General features: G+C 34.4%; 1 protein-coding gene across 6 annotated transcripts in view; it reads right to left on the bottom strand.

The window, feature by feature from the left end:
• The window catches only part of LOC144978432 (uncharacterized), a 130,398-nt gene extending 106,694 nt beyond the window's left edge, over positions 1-23,704 (bottom strand). Inside the window, exons 1-2 of one of the 6 annotated variants that reach the window (XM_078924484.1) lie at positions 23,656-23,704; positions 13,272-13,633 (exon numbers count right to left, since the gene is read on the bottom strand). In XM_078924484.1, coding sequence (XP_078780610.1) covers positions 13,272-13,398 — 127 coding nt within the window. In that variant the 5' untranslated portion in view covers positions 13,399-13,633; positions 23,656-23,704. Of the gene's footprint in view, positions 1-13,271; positions 13,752-23,619 lie in introns of all 6 variants that reach the window. The other 5 variants (XM_078924482.1, XM_078924486.1, XM_078924481.1 and 2 more) reach the window with 5 other exon arrangements.
• Between the last annotated feature and the right edge of the window lie 996 nt (positions 23,705-24,700).

Here is a 24,700-nt window from a genome sequence, read left to right as displayed (position 1 = left end):
TATCTATCTATCTATCTATCTATCTCTATATAAATATTATATATATATATATATATATATATATATATATATATATCTTTGGTTGGTGGTTGGTGGTTAGTGGTCAGAGTGTTAATATTTAAAAGACGATAGGTATAGATAAATAAATAGATAGATAGATAGATAGATAGATAGAGAGAGAGAGAGAGAGAGAGAGAGAGAGAGAGAGAGAGCGGTTATGTGGTCTTGAGGATGACATTCGCCTTCGAAACGGAAGGCTCAGGGTTTGAGTCCTGCTCTGGGCAGAGCATAGTTAGGTTATTGGAAAAAGGCGTTTTGTTCACAATCTCTCACCGTACTCAGGTGTAAAATGAGTACCTGGTCGTTAACAGCGTTGTCTTTTATCGAAACAAAAATGGACACCGCCTACTGATATCGTGTCTCGTCTTACCGGTTGAGGTGTTGCTGTTGTTTTGTAATCCCTCGTAAATGCTTTGAGAACGTTTTGTGGCTACTTCTTGTTTAATCCTTTCTTTTTTCTTTTTTGTGTGGTGTGGATGAGTAAATGGAAGAAGTTGTATTACTATAAAGGTCCAAGCCATAACACAGTCTTACTCCACTTGATACGAGCACCAAAGGACTCCATTAGATTGATGAAAACATCATTCAACTTGTATCGGATTGACAAAATATCTTAGTTCTATTTTTGGACACAAAAATTTTACTTAATAAATTGATAAGTCAAGATGATGACCTCCGTGCCGCCCCCCCCCCCCCCCCCCCCCCCCCCTTCCTTTCCAACTCGTAAAAAATCTTAATGCTAAGACTTCAGAAAAACGTTTTGGGATTGATTGATTGTGCAAGAGGAAGGGGGGGGGGGGGGGGGGGCTCTTTGTAAAACCATGTATGGTAAATTGTTAGCTTATAAAATATATAATGGTCAAGTCTTGTAATTTATTGAGTTTAGTGAAAGAGGAAAATACTTATCTTCTTGGGATCAACTAGTTTTGTCAATTCTTAACCGCAATCATTCTTATAAAGGTATTCAAACAAAATTCTTGCTAGATGCTTATGTAGTTGTCAAAATAAATAAATGTTGTGCCGTTATTTCGTGTTTGTTTATTGAATAGGTAAAATTAAGTGATCTTAATGCAATGCCCAAGACCGAAATGCCAAAATACCAATCCCAATTTTTCCATGCCAAACGATTTAAAAAATCCAACCATTTTGGGGATTTGGCATTTAAAACGCCAAATTGGTAACCCTGGTACCCTGGTAAAAATGTTAGCGAACAAGTGTGGCTATGTGATCTCGTGGTATGGCAGTCGCTTTCGGATCGGAAGGTCCTGAATTCGAGCTTTATGGGCTTGATTTTTAACCTTGTTGTTATGGACAATAGTTTGCCATGGTTAGAGAGTATTTCCATTACAACAATGAGCCCATAACAAATTGGGTTATCAGACCTGCAAAGAAGTTCACCATGGCTTCAACTAAACGTTACTTGTGCAAAAGAATAAGCATAATTAAGATACTAGGCGATAGCGGTTGAAAACAGTCACAATGCGTTTACTCAGAGATGACGAAATCGGAATCGATTGAGGTGTAGAATAAAAGATTTCCTACACTCTTGCGTTTGGGAATTCGGACTTTGTTCCCCACGCACAATCGCAAGCTCGTGCAGCGGTTGGGAACACGTCCGGAATTCCAAAAAGCAAAGAATCGTATGTTATTCCACCTCTTCCATTGGCAAACCCTATCGTTTCTTAGTAAATAGACTATGTATTCGTTGAATAGTGCTTTGAATGCACTGAATAAAAAATTTATTCAACGCTTACAGAATAATTGCGCACATTTTATTGGTTTAAAATATGGTGTTTAAAACAGCTGATTGGCGATTAAAAATAATCTTTTGGCGCGCATGAATATAAATCCAACTTTCTCCCGTAAACTCGGGGACCCAAATAATTTTGGGGGTTTGGAAGGGGGGAACTTTTTTTTTTTTAAAATAAAGTCTAGAGCGGGTTTAGGAGGGGAGAAGAGTCTTTAAAAGAAAAAAAAAAGGTCCCCCCCTCCCAAACCCCCAAAATTATTTTTGAAATAAGTTTTCCCCATCCCAAAACCCCTAAATTATTTGGGTCCCCGAGTTTGCGGTAGTACCTCGAAGGATATGCCATGCATCCAAAACCATTAAAATTCACAACCAATTATTCATTCTAGCTGAATTATCTTCAGCTGACGACCCCTGGCGACTCCCCCCCCCCCCACACACACACACACACGCACCCTCACACACACACACACACACACCCAGAATCATAATAAAATTGTCGCCCTAGATAAACATCAAACCTTTATCATTGTGATCGTCAAATTGATTTGAAGGAACACGACATTCGATTCTAAGCGGGAGTTAATAGAACCAAAACAACCCCACTCACACATGGCTTGAACACATTTACAACTAATAAATAGGCTACCTTCCATTTCATTGTACCTTCATTGATTTACACTATTAAAACAAATTACGAAAATAATGAATATCAAATATTGAAAGAAGAGTGCACACAACAACAAAAAATAGTCGACAAATTATGTCTAGACAGTCAGACGATGTTCCAGTGCCAGATGAATTTAGCTAAAAATGCCAAATAAATTACTGGAAGAGACATCACAGTTTCCAGTAAATGCCCGTAGAAGTTGATAAGGATCTTTAATTTCTTATCCAATTTCCATGGTTAGTGTCTAACCATGACTTTTTGTTTTGTTTGAAGACCATTTCTTTAAAAAATGGCATTAAAATTACCAAATTGGCATCTATCTGAGACGTTTCGTCGGGTATTTCATATGGGAAAGGCTATAACCATACCTACCTATAGATAATTGGCTAGCACTATTCAGTATCTGATACTGAATAGTGGTTTTGCACTATTCAGTATCAGATACTGAATAGCGGTTTTCCACTATTCAGTATCTGACACTGAATAGTGGTTTTGCACTATAATACGGTGTTGTTGTTTTTTTCCGAAACCTGACAAAGAGGGCAGCTGTGGGAGTGAATCTGGGACTCAGAGGAGTGTACACCTGTGGGGAGTGAACCTGGGACTGGGTTTCGGCGGGTTTCGTAATAAAAAGCAATTACTTTTTTACGAAACCCGACGACACCTGGCAATATCCGACAAAGTTATGGGAGTTAGGCAGCAGCGTGTGTGTGTGTGTGTGTGTGTGTGTGTGTGTGTGTGTGTGGAGTGTGTAAGGGAGGGGGGGGGGAGGAAGGGATGAACCTGAGAACCAGGGAAGTGTACACCAGTGGGGAGTGAACCTGGGATTCTGGGTTTTGTAAAACATCAGTAACAAAATGGGGGGGGGGGGGGGGGGTTACTTTTTTACGAAACCCGACAATATGCGGCAAACTTGTGGAAAGTAGGCAAAGCGTGGGACTGAACCTGAGACAGTGAAGTGTAGACCAGTGGGAGTGAACCTGAGACTATGGTTTTCGGCGGGCTTCAGATAATTTCATATAAAAGCAATTACATTTTTATGAAACCCGACGAAACCTGGCAATATCCGAGAAAGTTATGGGTAGTAGGCAACAGTGGGGAGTGAACCTGAGATTCGGGGAAGTGTACACTAGTGGGGAGTGAACCTGGGACTCTGGGTTTTGTAAAACAGCAGTAACAAAATGGGGGGGGGGGGGGTTACTTTTTTACGAAACCCGACAATATGCGGCAAACTTGTGGAAAGTAGGCAAAGCGTGGGACTGAACCAGAGACAGTGAAGTGTACACCAGTGGGGAGTGAACCTGAGACTATGGTTTTCGGCGGGCTTCAGATAATTTCATATAAAAGCAATTACATTTTTATGAAACCCGACGAAACCTGGCAATATCCGAGAAAGTTATGGGTAGTAGGCAACAGTGGGGAGTGAACCTGAGATTCGGGGAAGTGTACACTAGTGGGGAGTGAACCTGGGACTCTAGGTTTTGTAAAACAGCAGTAACAAAATGGGGGGGGGGGGGGGGTTACTTTTTTACGAAACCCGACAATATGCGGCAAACTTGTGGAAAGTAGGCAAAGCGTGGGACTGAACCAGAGACAGTGAAGTGTACACCAGTGGGGAGTGAACCTGAGACTATGGTTTTCGGCGGGCTTCAGATAATTTCATATAAAAGCAATTACATTTTTATCAACCCGACGAAACCTGGCAATATCCGAGAAAGGTATGGGTAGTAGGCAACAGTGGGGAGTGAACCTGAGATTCGGGGAAGTGTACACTAGTGGGGAGTGAACCTGGGACTGGTTTTCGGTGAGTTTTGGAGGAGAAAAAAAAGCAATTACTTTTTGTTTACGAAATGCGCCAAATCCAACAAAATGGGGCAAAGTTATGGAAAGTAGGCAAATAATGGGGAGTGAACGTGAGACTAAGGGAAGTGTACACCAATGGGGAGTGAAACCTGAGACTATGGTTTTCTGCGGGTTTCAGCGAGTTTCACATAAAAGCAATTACTTTTTTACCAAACCCGACAAAACCTGGCAATATCCGACAAAGTTATTGAAGTAGACAACAGTGGGGAGTGAACCTGAGATTCATAGAAGTATACACTAGTGGGGAGTGAACCTGAGACTCTGGTTTTCAGCGGGTTTCAGCGAGTTTCATATAAAAGCAATTGCTTTTTTTACGAAACCCGGCAATATCCGACAAAGTTGTGGGAAGTAGGCAACAGTGGGGAGTGAACCTGAGCTAAGGGAAGTGTACACCAGTGGGGAGTGAACCTGAGACTCTGGTTTTCGGCGGGTTTCAGCAAGTTGCACATAAAAGGAATTAACTTTTTACGAAACCTGACAAACCTGGCAATATCCGACAAAGTTATTGAAGTAGGCAACAGTGGGGGATGATCTGTGATTCAGGGAAGTGTACACTAGTGGGGAGTGAACCTGGGACTCTGGATTTTGTAAAAAAGCAAGACCAAGGGAGAGGGGGGAATTACTTTTTATCGGAACCCGCCAAAACCCGACAAAGTTATGGGAAGCAGGCAGCAGTGGGGAGTGAATCTGGGATTCGGACACCAATGAGGATTGAACCTGGGACTGCGAGAGGTTCATACCAGTGGACAGTGAGCTCAGAATGTACTTTTATTTCAAAACCTACCGATATTGTCAAAAGTTATGGGAAGTGGGCACCATTGGGCAATGAACCGGGACTCAGGGAAGTGCACACCGGTTGGGAGTGAACCTGGTACTGTGAGAAGAGGTTAACAGTGGAAATGAACTGGGACTATGGAAGATGGATACCAGTGGGAAATGAAGCCGGACTATGGGAGGTGGGTACCAGACGAGAATGAAGCAATTACATTTTTACGAAACCCGCCAAAAGCTGTCGAAAAACCATAGACTTAAGTTTACTCCCCAATAGTGTACACTTCCCTGAGTCTCGGGTTCACTCCCCCACTGTTGCCTACTTTCTTTCCATAACTTTGTCGGATATTGTCGGATTTCGTAAAAAAAAGTAATTGCTTTTTTTTACGAAACTCAGTCCCAGGTTCACTCCCCACTGTTGCCTACTTCCTGGCGTGTTTCGTAAAAAAAAGATCTCCTCTAAAAATACCACGTGTATTCAGTAAACAGATGTCAATTGTAGTCTAATATTCAGTATCTATTTAAATTTTATTATTATTATTATTATTATTATTATTATTATTATTATTATTATTATTATTATTATTATTATTATTATTATTATTATTTTTATCATTATTATTATTATTATTATTATTATTATTATTATTATTATTATTATTATTATTATTATTATTATTATTATTATTATTATTATTGTTATTATTATTATTATTATTATTATTATTATTATTATTATTATTATTATTATTATTATTATTATTATTATCACGTAAATTTTAATATAATACGGCAATTAATTCACGGAAGTACATCGCTCAATTAAAAATGGCAGAAAGTCTGGCCACATATTTATAATGAATCGGGTTTGTCTTAGATGACCAAACAAACAAACAAACAAACTACAACAACAACAACAACAACAACAACAACAACAACAACAACAACAACAACAAATGAGACAAACAGAAAAAAGCAAGATTTTAAAAAGTAATAAACAAGAGAAGAGCACATCAATGAAAAACAACAACGAGATTATAACACATAAAAGATATTCGTAATAAATCGATAACTGATTAAATTACTCCAACTACTGGATCAAAAAAAAATAATAATCATAATAATAATGATGATGATGACGATTACAATAATAATAATAATAATAATATAATATATAATAATAATAATAATAATAATATATTAATAATAATAATAATAATAATAATAATATTAATAATAATAATAATAATAATAATAATAATAATAATAATAATAATAATAATATAATAATAATAATAATAATAATAATAATAATAATAATAATAATAATAACAATAATAATAATAATAATAATAAAAGAACAATAGTATAATATCAACATTAAAGCATATTACAAGCAAATAAAATTATTAAAACAAAAGTTTAAAAAATATCAATAGACAGAAGGAATTTTTAAAATATTGGGGGAAAAAAAAAAAGTTATCCAGCCGGGATTTGAACTCTCGAACCTTAAGCTCAGAGTCAAACAGCTTATATCCACCAAGCCATGGTATCACTTAACATTTAGTGACATTTAATCATGTCTATTTATACATTTAAAAAAGTATTTGAATGCCACTCTTACTTTGATATTTTGAACTAGATATGTTAATTGCACAATAGCAGAAATTTAAAAATTACGATCAAAATATTTTTACAACTTTGAATCGGGCTGTCAGTTACTGCACGTGTTCAATCTGGAAGGAGGTCAGCAGTTTATTTACATTCAACCGAGATTGTCGCACTTTTCACTCTCTCTATAGAAAAGAGTTCCTTGTGGATACTGAATAGTGGAAAAGCACTATTCAGTATCTGATACTGAATAACCACTTCCTAGATAATTTGATTTCATTGAAAATTGAATCGTTTTTACAAATTATTAGACATGAAATTAAATATCTAAGAAAATTAATTTGATTGGTGGAAGAGAGGTTTGAATTGATTAAATTCGTTTGTTTGTTTTTTATCGCTAATAACTCGCAAGCTCGTGAGTTATTTGGCGCGACAAAAATAACTCATTTAATAAATCCAAACCCATGGAAGATTCCTAGAATCAAATTTATTGTGTTATAAACACTCATTTTAATTTAAGGTTTTTACTCGGAGAGATCATGAAAACCAAAAAACGTTCTTTAACCAATCCTTACCACCCATATGACAATCGTCACATTCGTTACGATGCAACCAACATTTTTTCTCATTCTAATTTCTTTTGTACATCATCATATTTGAACAGAAATGTTTGCTATAGTTAAAATATAATAACACTGTGTTGAAGAGCTCGTTTAGCAGAAAAAATATGTATAGCAAGAACCAACAGCTTTTGTGTTTGAGCGAAAAAAAATATTTTTGTATAGGTTGGGTGTGAAGTTTTGGGGACAATCCGGAAAATGGCCGGTAAGTAGAGAGTCAATCCTATATCCATTCACACACATACATTGCAAACACTCACCATGCAAAATGGCCGGTAAGTAGAGAGTCAATCCTATATCCATTCACACACATACATTGCAAACACTCACCACGCAAAATGGCCGGTAAGGAGAGAGTCAATCCTATATCCATTCACACACATACATTGCAAACACTCACCATGCAAAATGGCCGGTAAGTAGAGAGTCAATCCTATATCCATTCACACACATACATTGCAAACACTCACCATGCAAAATGGCCGGTAAGGAGAGAGTCAATCATATATCCATTCACACACATACATCGCAAATACTATGCAAAATCTTAGCGTTTCCAAACAATGACGAAAGGAGAAACGGGATCGACATTGAGGCAGACAATACGGATAAATCTAGCGCCACTCAGCTCTAATTTACTGTCTATAGACCGCCAGTAATAACAACAACAACAACAACATTCATAATAATAATAATAATAATAATAATAATAATAATAATAATAATAATAATAATAAAATAATAATAATACTAAAAGTAATAATAATAATAAGAAGAAGAAGAATAATGATAATAATAATAATTATAATAATTATGATAATAATAATAATAATAATAATAATAATAATAATAATAATAATAATGATAATAATAATAATAATAATATTATTAGTATAATGATAATAATAATAATAATAATATAATAATAATAATAATAATAATAATAATAATAATAATAATAATAATAATAATAATAATAATAATAATAATAATAATAATAGTAATCCAATTAACGTTTAGATAATAAAGAAATGAACACTGGCGTGAGTGACATGGAGTTACAAGGTACAAATCAATTGCTGAAGAGCCATACTGAATTAAAACGTTCCACACGATAAATTGTCACCGATATCTAATATTATGTATTATTATCATAATCTCTATCATCCTTATTGATGATATCGTCCTATTGTTATATTCCATTCGTTGGAAAATGTCTCAATCTCTAGTTTTATCACTTTTCTTCTTTGTTGTTTAATTCTTGTTCCTGTTTTGTTTATTAAGCAGCGGGATGTCGCTGTAATTTCCTCTCTATGTCATTTTTATGCTAACTGGCCGTATTACAGTCCACTTCGGATAATCGCAACACCTTGGGATCAGCGAAAATGTTGCGATTAACCGAAGATGCGATTAACTGAAATGACTTCCCTGTCCACTATTGCAACATTTTCCCTCTGAGATTACACGGGCTAGTAACCGTCCACGACCTCATTAATTTTTTCTTGTTGTTTTCCTTATTTTTTCTTTTTTTTTTCTTTTTTTTTTTGGTAAAGCTCTTCGAGCACGTTGAGTGGATAATGCATTATATAAAAGCTCAAGTACTTTTAAAAAAAAACAAACTTGTTTTTAGTATTCTTTTTCTTTTTTGTATTTTTTGTATTTTTTTTTTAGTGTGACTTTTTTTGTTTGTTTGTGGGTTTTTTTTTCTTTTTATGGTTTTAAACTCCATCATTTTCCTTTGCCTTTGACATTACTCATACCTAAGCAGGCAGGAATGTTCGTTTGATATGTTTGTTTTTCTGTTTGTTTGTTTTTATTGCTCAGTCCGGATGTTTATAAACGTGTAAATTCAAACCACATGTTGTAAAAATTGTTCTTAGTCCACCACAGATTGAGCTATTTGGTTGAAACGAAAACCATATGGCAGCTTTGTATAGATTTTGACAAGCAGCTTTGATGCAAGCCGATATCTTATTCAGATTGGATGAACTTTCATTCTTTTGATTTTAACATTCATAAGAGTCAAAGAGAGCAGCAAGGATGAGAGGCAATAAGCTCTCACTATACCCATTGGTCGCAATGCACAGTTGTCAATCCTAAAAACAAAGGATATCGATCAGTCTCTCTTTACAACTCTCATTGTTTACCTGTTATCTCGTCCCTTCGCCTCCTATCTATCTTATGGTCACAGATGGTCGCACAAAACGCATACTGCAAAGTCACACCCTCTTTTGTATCTAATAGAGTGGTGACACACTACTGGGTGTGTATCATTAATCCCCGTCCTCTCTCGATTCTTCAACCTGTCATGATTTCTCCCACGACGAAATTTAAGTCTGAGATTTTGTTTGATTGATTTCTTGAATTTGCTGCTTACTTTTTTAGGTCGAAATCGGTTGCCGTTGACCGAAGTTTGTTGCAATTAACCAGAGACTTTTATATAGAATAAATTCCATTTCGTGGGAAATGTTGCGATTAACCGAAAGTTGCGATTAGCATAGTGGCGATTATCCGGAGTGGTCTGTTGTGGTAATTAAGATATTAAAATATTGTTATACGGCTTATAGGCGTAATGCCTGGTCTTACGTGTTTGGTGTTGGCTTGAGATTTTTTGTAAAGTCTATTGAGCACGTTGAGTGCACAATGTGCTTTATAATTGTCTTTTTGTACTTGTTGTTGTGGTTTGTTTTTTAAAAAAAAAACCAATTTGTCATTTTATTTTGTATCTGTTTCTTTTTTTTTATTTGTGTCTTTTTAAATTCTTGAAGTTTTTTTATTCATGTATATCAATTTCTTACGAATATATATATATATATATATATATATATATATATATATATATATATATATATATATATATATACATACATACATATATATATATATATATATATATATATATATGTGTGTGTGTGTGTGTGTGTGTGTGTGCATGTGTATATTTACGTATTTATTTAGCAACAACTTTTCTCTTTATTTATGTTATTTATGTTATATTTATGTTATAACCAAAAAAATAATAAGTAAACAACAAAAAAGAGTTAATTAATTCGCGACCCAACTTTTATCATGCCAGAAATTTATTGCCTCGTTAGTTTTATAACAATGAAATGATTGATCATATCGATATCATAAAATTTCCATTATCGCCTGCATCGATTTAATGATATTTGTCTTTGACATTTATATCCATATGGGAATTCTACAGATATTCTACAGATATTCCACATATGTCATTATCTTTCCTTTTTATTGTCCCAATAGATCACAATAGAGGATAAATTGTTGTCTCGATGATGACAAAAAGAAATGAAAAACGTTTCGTGTTTTCCCCTTCATCTAGATAAAGTAATCGATTAGAAAATGCTATTGTTTATCACAATATGGGACATTCCAAGCTTCACATTGAAATAATACCCCATTCATCATACTGAAATAAGTCTTTCAATGCGTTTGTGATTACTGTCATACCGTCAACATTGAGGCACTGGAATATTCTTACATCTCCAGTGCAAAAATATGTACAATCATAATAATGTTGAAGATTCTATGGAGATAGAATGCAAAGCCTTTGTCGGTAAAATAGACAAAATTGGTCTTAAATTCATGACTTGTGAATTCTACACAATTAAAGACTTCGTTTCATGAACTGAATTAAACCTGTATCTTTGATTTAGTCCATGATGTTTTCTAATTAACCAGTAGATTGTTCACCAATCAAAACATGGAATTTGTGACACACCTTCACAAGTGCTCGGACAAAACAAAGTTGGCTGTTTATAAACAATAGACACATAGATAACCACGCCTCTCGGACAGTCGTCATAATGTAAACAATTGCAGTGATTGGTGAGCATAGCAAACTACACAGATTGATGGTATGTGTCTAAGTAAAATCCCCACTGTTCTACCGCTTGATCAATAGAACCAACACAGAAAACTACGTGTAAACTTAAATTATGTTTATGATATGATAGAGAAAATCGTGTGATGTCTAGTCACACATTTGGTGGTATAAAAATAATAGCAATGATCACAGAGAGAGAGAGAGAGAGAGAGAGAGAGAGAGAGAGAGAAATAGGTCGATTTTATTAACGTTATTATTTATAAACAACTAACCATGCTTGTCCGAGGACGTGTTAAGGTGTTTCACAAAGTCCATGATTTGATTAGCCAAAAATCTACTGGTTAATAACGTGAATGATATCGACCTCTCTCTCTCTCTCTCTCTCTCTCTCTCTCTCTCTCTCTCTCTCTCTCTTTGACCATTCTTATTGTTTTCAACCGCCAAATGGGTGACTAGTTATCACACGATTTTCCCGACCATATTATAAACCTTTACATTTACACATAGTCTTCTGTGTTGGTTCCAATGACCAAGGGGTAGAACAGTGGATATTTTACTTAGACGCATACCATCGACAGTAAAACCTGCGTAGTTTGCTATGTTTACCAATCACTGGCATTTTTTACTTCATGACGACTGTTATCATATAGCGCAATGTTTACATACCTGACGCGTGTTGTTAAAATTTGCATTGAAATTGCACGTGCGCAGTTTTTTTAGGCCATTATCTATTGACTAAATAAAATACCACTCTTGATCCTTGCTCATTCACAGTATGTTATTGGTAGAACAAACCCTCTAGAATGTCTAAGGATCGTTATTTTGGCCTATGGTTACTAAACTTACACGGTGACACGGCAATGAACAAACCCTCTAGAATGTCTAAGGATCGGCATTTTGGCCTATGGTTACTAAACTTACACGGTGACACGGCAATGAACAAACCCTCGAGAATGTCTAAGGATCGTTATCTTGGCCCATGGTTACTAAACTCACACGGTGACACGGCAATGAACAAACCCTCGAGAATGTCTAAGGATCGTTATTTTGGCCCATGGTTACTAAACTTACACGGTGACACGGCAATGAACAAACCCTCGAGAATGTCTAAGGATCGTTATTTTAGCCCACGGTCACTAAACTTACACGGTGGCACGGCGATGAACAAACCCTCTAAAATAATATGTACGGATCGTTATTTTGGCAAAATTGTCACTAAACTTGCACCTGGCATGGCAATAAACAATCTCTCTAGAATGTGTACGGATCGTTATATTAGTCCACGGTCACTAAACTTACACGTGGCATGGCGATTAAGGATTAGACTCCAAGCACAATTGTGACTTGGGACAATATCTAAGGTACTCTCAAAGCGGACGATGTAGCGATGTATACACCAAGTTCCAATGACGAGTATTAAAAAAGGTTACATTAATGTCTCGTCGGGAGAATTACACGGCTTAGTAAACCAAATAAAGTTTATCTATTTATCTATTTTTTTTTTCGTTATTTATTTATTTATCTATCTATATACTAATAAATTTATTTATTGTAGTTGTTGACTTGTGGTTATCATGGCTACATTATGACATAAAAATCATCATTTACCCACCATTATCGTGTTTTCGTAACGTAACTTCGACTACAAAAGCAGTTATAGATTGCGGTGGGGATAAATAAAGGAAATGTTAAAATTTTATCTTAATAAATCATATGTTTAACCGAATCTGATAACTTAAAATCCGTCAAAATTCAATCCATCGGTAAGGTCGACGTGAACTTATTTGCAGGTCTGATAACCCAATTCCTTATGGGCTCATTGTTGTAATGGAAATCTCAACAAAAAAATATGACGCAAAATATTGTCCATTACAACAATGTTAAACTCGGCCCATGAGCTAGTTCGGATGTCAGACCTGCATATATATATATATATATATATATATATATATATATATATATATATATATATATATATATATATATATATATATATACACTCCTCGGTTAAGGTCCATTCACAACAAAATATTAATAAACAAATAAACAGATATACAAATAAAATCACACAAAAGTACTCACTGTCACAATCGCTGAACATGAGGTCACAACATATTATCTTTGACTCGACTTTTGACATCATGCAGAAATTATCTGGCTGAGGGTCATCGTCAACCAAGAGGTCAAGGTCAGTCTTAAATAAATCCATGGAAATGACAGGAAGTTGTCCTTATCCAAATTCGAATAGAATGAAAGTATTTTTTTTATCAGATAATATTATTATTCCGTCAAAAGATATTTCTTTTGATGATCTGAGTCACTGAAAGTCGTTTAGATATAATCAAATATTTATCAAGTTAAAGTTGATTTGATTGATGGAACGGATTCTGGCAATAGTATTTAATCGTCTCTCTGTTTTGTATTATGTAGTATTCAAAAGATTGCTGCAAAGACAATTCGATGTTAAATCACTTGTTTTGGCGGAGCAGTGAGAGACGTTTTTCTCACGGTAAAGTTATTTATTCTCTATAATGTTTCATTTCTATTTTTCTTGAACCAATTCTTTTTTTAATTAATGAATTGAGAAATATAGTTATAGGTAATGACGGATTTCAACAATAATAATAATAATAATAATAATAATAATAATAATAATAATAATAATAATAATAATAATAATAATAATAATAATATATAGATAGTTCAAAGATGACGTCACTCAGGTCTTTGTTATGTTTTTTTTTTTTGCCATCCGCGTTTATGAGTAATGCTCACTGAACTGTATTAACCTGACTATAAACGTTCATGGATACACACAGTTTTGTGTGTTGGTCCGTTATACTTCCAGATGGCATTGTTATGAGCTTCTTAGCCAAGCATACTATCTATAGATAGTTCGAAGATGACGTCACTCAGGTCTTTGTTATTGTTTTTTGCCATCCGCCTTTATGAGTAATGCTCACTGAACCGTATTAACCTGACTATAAACGTTCATGGATACACACAGTTTTGTGTGTTGGTCCGTTATACTTCCAGATGGCATTGTTATGAGCTTCTTAGCCAAGCGCATACTATCTATAGAGTCGGGTATAGATAGAATGAAGTTGACGTCACTCTGGTCTTTGTTATTGTTTTTTTGCCATCCGCGTTTATGAGTAATACTCACTAAACGGTATTATCCAGACTATAAACGTTCATGATTACACATAGTTCGTGTGTCGGTCCGTTATACTTCCGGATGACAATGTTATGAACTTCTTAGCCAAGTGCATACTATCTATAGATAGTATGCAGATGACGTCACTCAGGCCTTTGTTATTGTTTTTGCCATCCGCGTTTGTGAGTTGTTCTCACTAAACTGTATTAACTTGACTATAAACGTTCATGGTTACACAGAGTTTGTGTGTTGGTCCTTTATACTTCCGGATGGCAATGTTGTGAACTCCTTGGCCAAGCGCATTCTATCTATAGATAGAATGAAGTCACTTGAGTTTTTGTTATTGTTTTGTTTTGCCATCCACGTTAATGAGTAATTCTCACTTAACTGCATTAACCAGACTATAAATGTTCAAGGTTACATAGTTTTGTGTGTTAGTCCATTATATTTCCATGGCAATGTTGTGAGTTTCTTACCCAAGCGCATACTATCTCTTGATAGTTCGAAGATGACGTCACTCGGTCTTTGTTATTGTTTTTTGCCATCCGCGTTTATGAGTAATGCTCACTGAACTGTATTAACCTGACTATAAACGTTCATGGATACCCTAAGTTTTGTGTGTTGGTCCGTTATACTTCCGGATGGCAATGTTATGAGCTTCTTAGCCAAGTGCACACTATCTATAAACGTTTACACATAGTTGTGTGTGTTGGTACATTATATATCGGCTGGCGAATATTATGTGTGTTTTTTTTTTAGCTGGCGCCAAGCAACAATATGAATTTCAGTAATTTACACATCAAATCTTTGAGAAATGACATATGTCGTGCTGATTTTCCGTGGCTGTAATCACAGATGGTAAATTCTTAAACAAACAATAAAGAGAGTGTGTTGGTTCAGCGTGTGTTGACATATATTATATGATGTGGATCTTATCGTTTAATATGAGTCAATGTAGAAGAGTTGTGTTATGTCAGTATTATAGCTATAACCGGTATGACTTGGGTAAGAAAAGAACAAAATGGGAGCGATCTTTATTCATGTTTCCGTCCAACCGAGTCATCAATCATGTGATTTGTTGCTGTTCAACGATTGGACATTTCTGAACAAATGTAAACACGCTGCTTTGTTTATGAAAGTTGTAAACATACCCATGTGTCAAGTTGAACACAATGACCAAATGTAATGTTAGATAGTTCAAGATCTCTGAACACTTTTCACTTTGTAGATCACTTTGAGCACATTTTGCAATGTGACCAATGACCTCGAGCACATGGAAAGTTAATATAGATTGTGCCCCATTAACCAGTAGAGTTTTGACCAAAACATGGAATTTGTGACACACCTTGAAACGTGCTCGGACAAGCATGGTTAGTTGTTTATAAACAATAACGTGAATAATGAAATCGACCTCTCACTGACCATTCTTATTGTTTTTTTACCCCCGAATGGGTGACTAGATATTACACGATTTTCCCGATCACATAATAAACGTTTAATTTAAGTTTATAGGACATAGTTTCTGTGTCGCTTCTATTGATCAAGCGGAGAACAGTGGATGTTTTACTGAGACACATACCATCGATAGTAAAAACCTGTTGTTGTTGTTGTTGCTATGTTCACCAATCCATGACATTGTTTACATTATGAAGAATGTCCTAGAGGCGTGGTTATCTAAGTGTCTATTAAGTCAAATAACAAAAAATGATAATAATACAAAGATATTTAATAATTAAATTGATTAAATTAATAGTAATATTAATAGTGATGATAATGATAATGATGAAGATGATAATGATCATCATCATTATTATTATTATCATCATCATCATCATTATCATCATCATCATCATCATTATTTTTATTATTATAACAATAATCTATACGACAACAAATACAGTGACAACAATCGCCAGTTGTAGTGACAACGCTCTGTTATCGACCAGTTACTCATCTTAATCCTAAATGTGGTGAAAACGTGGTAAAAAAGCCTTTCCAAGGCCTCAACAACAGCTGGAATCGAACTCGGGATTTATGTGCCGAATGCCGAGCCTCAACCCATTTGACAACAACCCCACAATAGATTTAGAAAAGAAGAGACGATAGATTTAAAGTTGTATTTTGACGCAAGGATACGTCATAAATATTTCGGCAATGCCATTTAGCAATAATGAAATTACAAATATCAAAACTTAAAAAATAAAGAACCTAGTTCTTCAGGTCCATTCGGACCATGGAGCCGGAGTTTATCCCGGTTTCTTTAGATAGTATGCGCTTGGCTGAGAAGCTCATAACATTGCCATCCGGAATTATAACCGACCAACACACAAAACAGTGTGTATCCATGTACGTTTATAGTCGGGTTAATACAGTTCAGTGAGCATTACTCATAAACGCGGATGGCAAAAAACAATAACAAAGACCTGAGTGACGTCATCTGCATACTATCTATAGCGTGAAATGGACAAAGCAATTGCTTGCTATTGTTTGTATAGGGCGCTAGTCTATCGCAAAGTACTTTCCGTCAAATCAAACAGACTCATCTACCCATTCACAGGGGTGATCAGAAGAACAAAAATCTCGACTACACCAGGGATCGATCTCGGTCCCTTTGCGTGTGAAGCGAGTGCTCTACCAACTAATCTGTCGGGACCCCCAATGTCGAAATTTAACTCACTCAATCCTAGATATTTTTGCTACTTTTCAAAATTAAAAAAAAAATGTATTAAAAATGACCATGGACATAGATAGTTTTATTCAACTATCATTAACATGTAAAAACTAAAATCATTAGCTTTGATACTACGCCTATAATTTGTCTCAGAAAAATGTAATAAATAAATAGGCATGGAGTAAAAGTAACCAGGGTAAACTACGGATATAGATAGTATGCGCTTGGCTAAGAAGCTCACAACATTGCCATTTGGAAGTATAACGTACCAACACACAAAACTGTGTGTAATCATGAACGTTTATAGTCTGGATAATACAGTTTAGTGAGAATAACTCATAAACGCGGATGGCAAAAAAACAATAACAAAGACCTGAGTGACGTCATCTTCATTCTATCTATAGTCGGTGTTAGGGTTGAGTGATTTTAACGAAGGATATTACGTGATTTTCAGTTGTACATGTCTGTAACGAGCTAACTTCATTTGTTCTCTCGCGTCTGGCTCAAAATCACTTCAACACTAAAGTGGACAACACTATTGACAAAAGGCATCTCTCAGTCTAGGATTAAAACCTCCGGGTAGGTATTATGCAGGTCTGACATTCGAGCGCAATATTTATGGGCCTAGTTTAACATTGTTGTAATGAACAATATTTTGCATCATTTTTTGAATATTTCCATTACAACAATAAGCTTATGGTAAATTGGATTATCAGACCTAAAAAAAAAAGTGCACGTCAATTAAAACACTTCAACCAGGCTCGTATACTTCTCATTTAAAGCCAATTAAACTAAATACAGACCAGCCTAATGCTACGAAAAATTCGTAGAATTGCGAATTTTTGGCTACAGCTATAGAACTGCATAGACGTTTTTGATTTCCATAAATCTTGTTGTTAAGGAGATTCTGGTTGCTTAGAAACTGCACTTTGGAGCATATTTGATTGTGCTGAGGGCAAATAATTGACTTGTAACGCTATTTATCATGTCCGTTTCATTTTTTCCCCCTTAGAAACTACGAATTTTTGACTTTTCAAGTTCAAGTAGGCAGCTCTAGCGTCATATCAACGTGGTAGCAAGCAATTGCTATTGTCTATTTCACGCTATAGAAACCGGGATAAACTCCGGCTCCATTGTCCTAATGGCTCTAAATGGCTACTTTTTTTTTTTACATATCCTTCCTTCGTAAATTTCACACTCCAGCCAAAAAGACACACAGGTCGTCTCAGGACGTCAACCTTGTGATTGTCAAGGGGCTGGAGGAATTCCTCATAAGGAACCAATTTAAGGGGCGGTTTGGGTCTTTTCTAAAAAAAAATTAATTACCAATATTCGGCGGTTTTAATCATTCTGTATCGTCATTATAGGTTAAAAAACAACATTTATGGTGAAAAATTTTAATTATCTGTGTTGATACCCATTTTGCGACCTAATTTGGGGGTCTGACATCAAAAAATATAACAATCTTGTGGCAAATGTTCCCAAAAACTAATGAAGGAATGACCTCCATATTCTTCCCTCTTGTCAACATTGTACCATAGTGTGTCACCATAGAGAGATTTTACGGCTTTAGCTTATGGAATTTTTATTAGATCATTACAAAATTGAGAATCAAAATATTATGACAAAATTGATGTAAAAAATTCAGATTTAGGATTATACTTTAAAATTCACAAATCTTATCAAAAAAATCTCTCTATGGTGACACAATACATTATCTGTGTGATGACTGTGGACATTTTCAGACAATTTCATTGAATAGATTCTGAGAAACGTTTGACACAGTTTCCCTTACCGTTAGAAAAATGACATATTGAGAAAATAGCAAAATGGCTTCCCGTTTTTCACACATTTCTTACTACCTGTACCATTTTCGACTGTGTTTTTCGTGCCTTTATAGTCTACTTTAAGAATTTGGACTTCAATTATATTATTTCTAAGATAATAAAATATCAATTTTCACCAAAATCTCAAAATCAAATTTTTGAAGGATTTTCCTAATAATTAGACCCAAACCGCCCCTTAACCTCGTAGTCAAGTCCGCCCATAATTTCAAAAAAAAAAAAACAACAAAAAACAACAATTATTATTTTATCCAAATTGATCTTTTTCTTTTAAAAAAAAAGAATAAAAACTAATACAACAAAAGTTAAAAAACAAAACAAAACAACAACAATAAATAAACTAAACAAAGAAACAAAACCAAATCATAAGCTTCCTCCTAAATGTCAGTGAAAACATTCCACGGAAGTTGTGGGTTTACAAAATTGCTTGACCTGATAGTGGCACCATTGTCTATATTATTGAAAGAAAAGCTGTACTGTAGCGACCATTCGATATAGATTGTAATCTGAGATATTTAAAGTCGACCAAAAATAAAATAAAAAGATAAAGAACAAAAACAACAACCAAATTAATTAAAAAAAAAAAAATAAATAAACACCCCAAGTCTTTGCTTACAATGATAAATAGGCACCATGATAACAGATATGAACTGACAATTCGTTATCTCCTGCGTAACCATCACCACCGATGCTTTCAGCGTTTTAATTGGTTGATAAGGAGCAAGGGAAGTCACCGCAGCTGTCTCCTAGTTCCCAATAATCTCCCTTTGCTTAGCTTTCACTTCCGGTTCCCGTCTTTCTCGTCTGTCATTAATTAATTATTCTTACTTAATTTGTTCTGTCTTTAAAGGAGGGAGATGGCTGTTTCTATTTCAGTGTATTCCATCCCTAAGGACATCAATGCCGTGTTCTAAAATGCTTCTGCTCTTTACTCTTAATTTGTTCAAATTTGATTCCTTACGTGAATGTGAAAGCGTGTGAGAGGGAGAGAGAAAGAAGAAGAAAAAAAAAGGAAGAGAGAGAGAGAGAGAGAGAGAGAGAGAGAGAGAGAGAGAGAGAGAGAGAGAGGTGATTTAGAAACGAAGTTAAATGTTAAAGAGAGGAAAGAGACATTGTGTGTGTCTGTGTGGGTGTGTGTGTGTGTGTCCGTGTGTGTGTGTGTCTGTCCGTGTGTGTGTGTGTCAGAGTGTGATTTAAAAGTGTTTATGTAATGCTCGAACGTATATTGTATGAACGTTGATAGTCAAAACATGCTGCATGATAGTTGAAATATGCTGCCCGAAACTTTAATCCAATTTAATATTAATGTGAAGAAATGTTAAATTAAAAAAAATAATAATATTAGTCAGGTGATTGTTGACCTTTCGGCTTTTTGTGCTTTAACAAAACAAATGATTTATTAAACATGGAAGGAAACTGGAGCAGACGAGTGTTGTGTATTAAGTATTAGGAAAGGTACAAGGAATTGCGTTTATTGGTTGGGTATAGATAGTATGCGCTTGGCTAAGAAGCTCATAGCAATGCCACCCGGAAGTATAATAGACCAACACACAAAACCATGTGTAACCTTGAATGTTTATAGACCGCTTAATACAGTTTAGGGAGAAGTACTCATAAACGTGGATGGCAAAAATCAATAATAAAGACCTGAGTGACGTCATCTTCGTTCTACCTATAGATAGTTTGCTCTTGGCCAAGGAGCTCACAACATTGCCATCCGGAAGTATAACGGACCAACACACAAACTTTGTGTAACCATGAACTTTTATAGTCTGATTAATACAGTTTAGTGAGAACAACTCACAAACGCGGATGGCAAAAACAATAACAAAGGCCTGAGTGACGTCAACTGCATACTATCTATACGATATCTTGTGACCTTTTAAAAAATGTATTTGTTGTTGTTATATTGTTTTTGTTTGATTGTTTTTCTGTTTACTTCTTTGTGTTTGGGTTTGTTTTTGTTTTTTGTTTTGTTTTTTTTTTGTTTTTTGTTTTTTTTGAGGGTTTTTTTTTATTTTGGTAAGTTTTGTTTTGTTTGTTTTTTTGGGTTTTTTTTTTTTTTAATTTAATGTACGCTTTTTTGAGCCTCCTGATTGTTGAAACAGTTTGTATGTGGTCTAGTGGTATGACACTCACTTTGGGATCGGAGGGTCCTGGGTTCGAGCCTCGCTCGGCGAATAGTTGAGTCCCTGGGGACGGTTCTTTACTCACATTCTCTCACCGTACGCAGGTGTAAAATGAGTACCTGAACGTTAACAGCGTTGTCTCTGTCCGAAAATAATTAGTAACATTGCCTAACACAGGCGTCATGTCTCGTCCTAAATGTTAAATGATGCTGTTGGCCAGGGACCCCTTGTAAAGCGCTTTGAGCACATTTAATGGATATTGAGCTATATTAAAGCTCAATTTTTATTTTTTTTTAATTCTTGCAGAGCTAATCAGTTATGTTTATAAAGTGGGAACCCGTAACCTGGAAGTTGATTGCATGGTGGGTGGGTAGGGTGGGTTGTGTGTATGTTCGTATAGTTGTATGTGACTAAGAAAGTATGTGTATGTGGTTGTGTGCATATAGGTGTTGTGCGCTTGGCTAAGATACTCACAACATTGCCATCCGTAAATATAATGGACCAACTCACAAAACTATGTGTAACCTTAAACGTTTATAGTCTGGTGAACACAGTTTGGTCAGAATTACTCATAAACACGGATCGTAAAAAGCAATAACAATGACCTGAGTGACGTCATCTTCGTACTATCTTTCGTCATGTTTATAGATAGAATGAAGTTCACCTCACTGGGGTCTTTGTTATTGTTTTTTGCCATCCGCGTTTATGAGTAATTCTCACTAAACTGAACTAACCAGACTATAAACGTTTAAGGTTACACATTGTTTTGTGTGTTTGTCCGTTATACTTCAGGATGGCAACGTTGTGTTCTTCTTAGCCAAGCGCATACGATCTATATGGTTTAGTGAAAAATTACTCATAAATATGGATGGCAAAAAAAAAAAAATTAAAAAAATAAATAAAAGAAGAACTGAGTAGCGGCAACTTCATTCTATCTATTCGTTTTAAAAATAGATGTATTGTTTCGAAATAAATGGCACGGTGGACAAAGTGTAGACAGTGTGCGCTTGGCTTAGAAGATCACTACATTGCTACCCTGAAGTATAACGGAGCAACACACAAAACTATGTGCAACGATAAACTTTTATGGTGTGGATAATACAGTTAAATGAGAATTTACTCATAAACGTGGATGGCAAAAAAAACAATAACAAAGACCCTAGAGACGTCAACTTCATTCTATCTATAAGTAGAATCCATTCTAAAAATCAATTTTGTTAATAATCTTCTTAAACTACTTAAAAGGTACAAGATGATAATATAACAATTATCACAGTATAAAATCCAATTGAGAATAATATAGAGTAAATCTAACACAAAAAAAAAATACAATTAATCACAGCATATTCGATATTGCTTGTTAGGGGCGCTAAACACACAATACTATTAATAATAATAATAATAATAATAAATAATAATAATAATAATAATAATAATAATAATAATAATAATAATAATAATAATAATAATAATATTGATAATAATAATAATATTGATAATAATAATAATATTAATAATAATAATAACAATAATAATAATAATAATAATAATAATAATAATAATAATAATAGTAATAATAGTAATAATAATAATAATAATAATAATAATAATAATAATAATAATAATAATAATAATAATAATAATAATAATAATGATAATACTAATAATAATAATAATAATAATAATAATATATAATAATAATAATAATAATAATAATAATAATAATAATAATAATAATAATGGTAATAATGATAATACTAATAATAATAATAATAATAATAATAATAATAATAATAATAATAATAATAATAATAATAATAATAATAATAATAATATAATAATAATGATAATAATAATAATGATGATAATGATAATACTAATCTCCGGTCATTTTAACTTTAAAATCCGTTTTGACATCTTGTCCACTCCGATAGAGTATTAATTAGAATACCGTGTTGAGGTAGATTGGCCACATACGACGACGTACACTTATTTCCCGGTCTGATAACTCAATTTATTATGGGCTCATTGTTGTAATGGAAATCCTGAAGGAAAAAAAATGACGCAAACTAATATTGTCTATTATCTACAACACTGTTAAACTAGGCCTATAAATCTGTTGCGTTCGGATGTCAGACCTGTTTAGATAGTTCGAAGATGACGTCACTCTGGTCTTTGTTATTGTTTTTTGCCATCCGCGTTTATGAGTAATGCTCACTGAACTGCATTAACCTGACTATGAACGTTCATGGATACACACAGTTTTGCGTGTTGGTCCCTTATACTTCCGGATGGCAATGTTATGAGCTTCTTAGCCAAGCGCATACTATCTATATAATAATAATAATAATAGATGCACTCGTCGGCGATAGATATTATGCGCTTGCTAAGAAGTTCACAACAATGCCATCCGGAAGTATAACGGATTAACACACAAAACTATATGTAACCTTAAACGTTTATAGTCTGGTTAATACAGTTTATTGAGAATTCCTCATAAACGCGGATGGCAAAAAAACAATAATAAAGTCCAGAGTGACGTCAACTTCATACTATCTATATAATATGAGATACTTCATCTGACAATGACATCCACAAAAATAGCACTAAAAACACACTTGTAAATTACAGGTATTATCATTGTTTACAAACTTCAGCGTCGTACGTTACTGGATCCTTACAGTTATCAAGTGAGCGATTCGCCAATGTGTAACAGCGTTTTATGATTGTTACTTGAATAAAACGATACAATGAAAGAATCTATAATCTGTTCGGTTTGAAACACACGATAAAACGAAGTTTCTATATAATTTTATTTTTCTGTTTGTAAACGTTTACTTCATAAACGACTTATTTACACGACATAACAATTATTTTTTTTTGTATCAAATTTCTTTGACGGCTCGGGTTTTTTAAATGTTGACAAGTTTTGTAAGACATTTAATCTAAGTCGATCGACGTGTTAAATGATACGTTTTCTAGCCATAATTGTAAAGAGTTGTTTTATCATTGCACGGCGGCGACGCGTGCTGTCTGTATGTTTGTTCTTTGTTTCGAGCGTGGGACTACGAGGATAATATAATAATAATAATAATAATAATAATAATAATAATAATAATAATAATAATAATAATAATAATAATAATATACAGTGACAATCGGCATGACGAGTACAAATCATTTGCCAGATAACTTATAATGAGGAAGCTAGGGTGAGTCAAATACACATAATTTTTTGTATATATTTCTCCCCCCCCCCTCTCTCTCTCTCTCTCTCTCTTTCTCTCTCTCTCTTTCTCTCTCTCTCTCTCTCTCTCTCTCTCTCTCTCCCTCCCTCTCTCTCACACATTTTCTTTTGTTATTGTGACCTAATTGTTTGGTCATTAATAGGCTGTGAGGTTCGACACTCGGAGGTAACATCAAATTTTAAAAGTAAAACTTAATTCTCTGATAAATCTTTAAGAATCTAAGCAAATAAGTGATCCCTGCGTTTGGCTTAAATAATCCAATATGGCATTAATTTCATTGTCTTTTTAAAACTATTCATTTTTTTTATTGGCAATATTATAATCGCAAATAAATATAGTGTACACTGCTGCATCTCTGCATCAATCATCTCTCATTTGTTGCATCTCCCTTCACATAAGATCTCTCTCTCTCTCTCTCTCTCTCTCTCTCACACACACATACACACACACACACACAAACAC

Source organism: Berghia stephanieae, chromosome 8 (genome assembly GCF_034508935.2).
Source record: "Berghia stephanieae isolate SIO BIC M18660-M18661 chromosome 8, UCSD_Bste_1.3, whole genome shotgun sequence".
Taxonomy (NCBI): Eukaryota; Metazoa; Mollusca; class Gastropoda; order Nudibranchia; family Aeolidiidae; genus Berghia; species Berghia stephanieae.
Note: the sequence above shows the minus strand (reverse complement) of the source record. Positions and strands in the feature narration are given on the sequence as shown.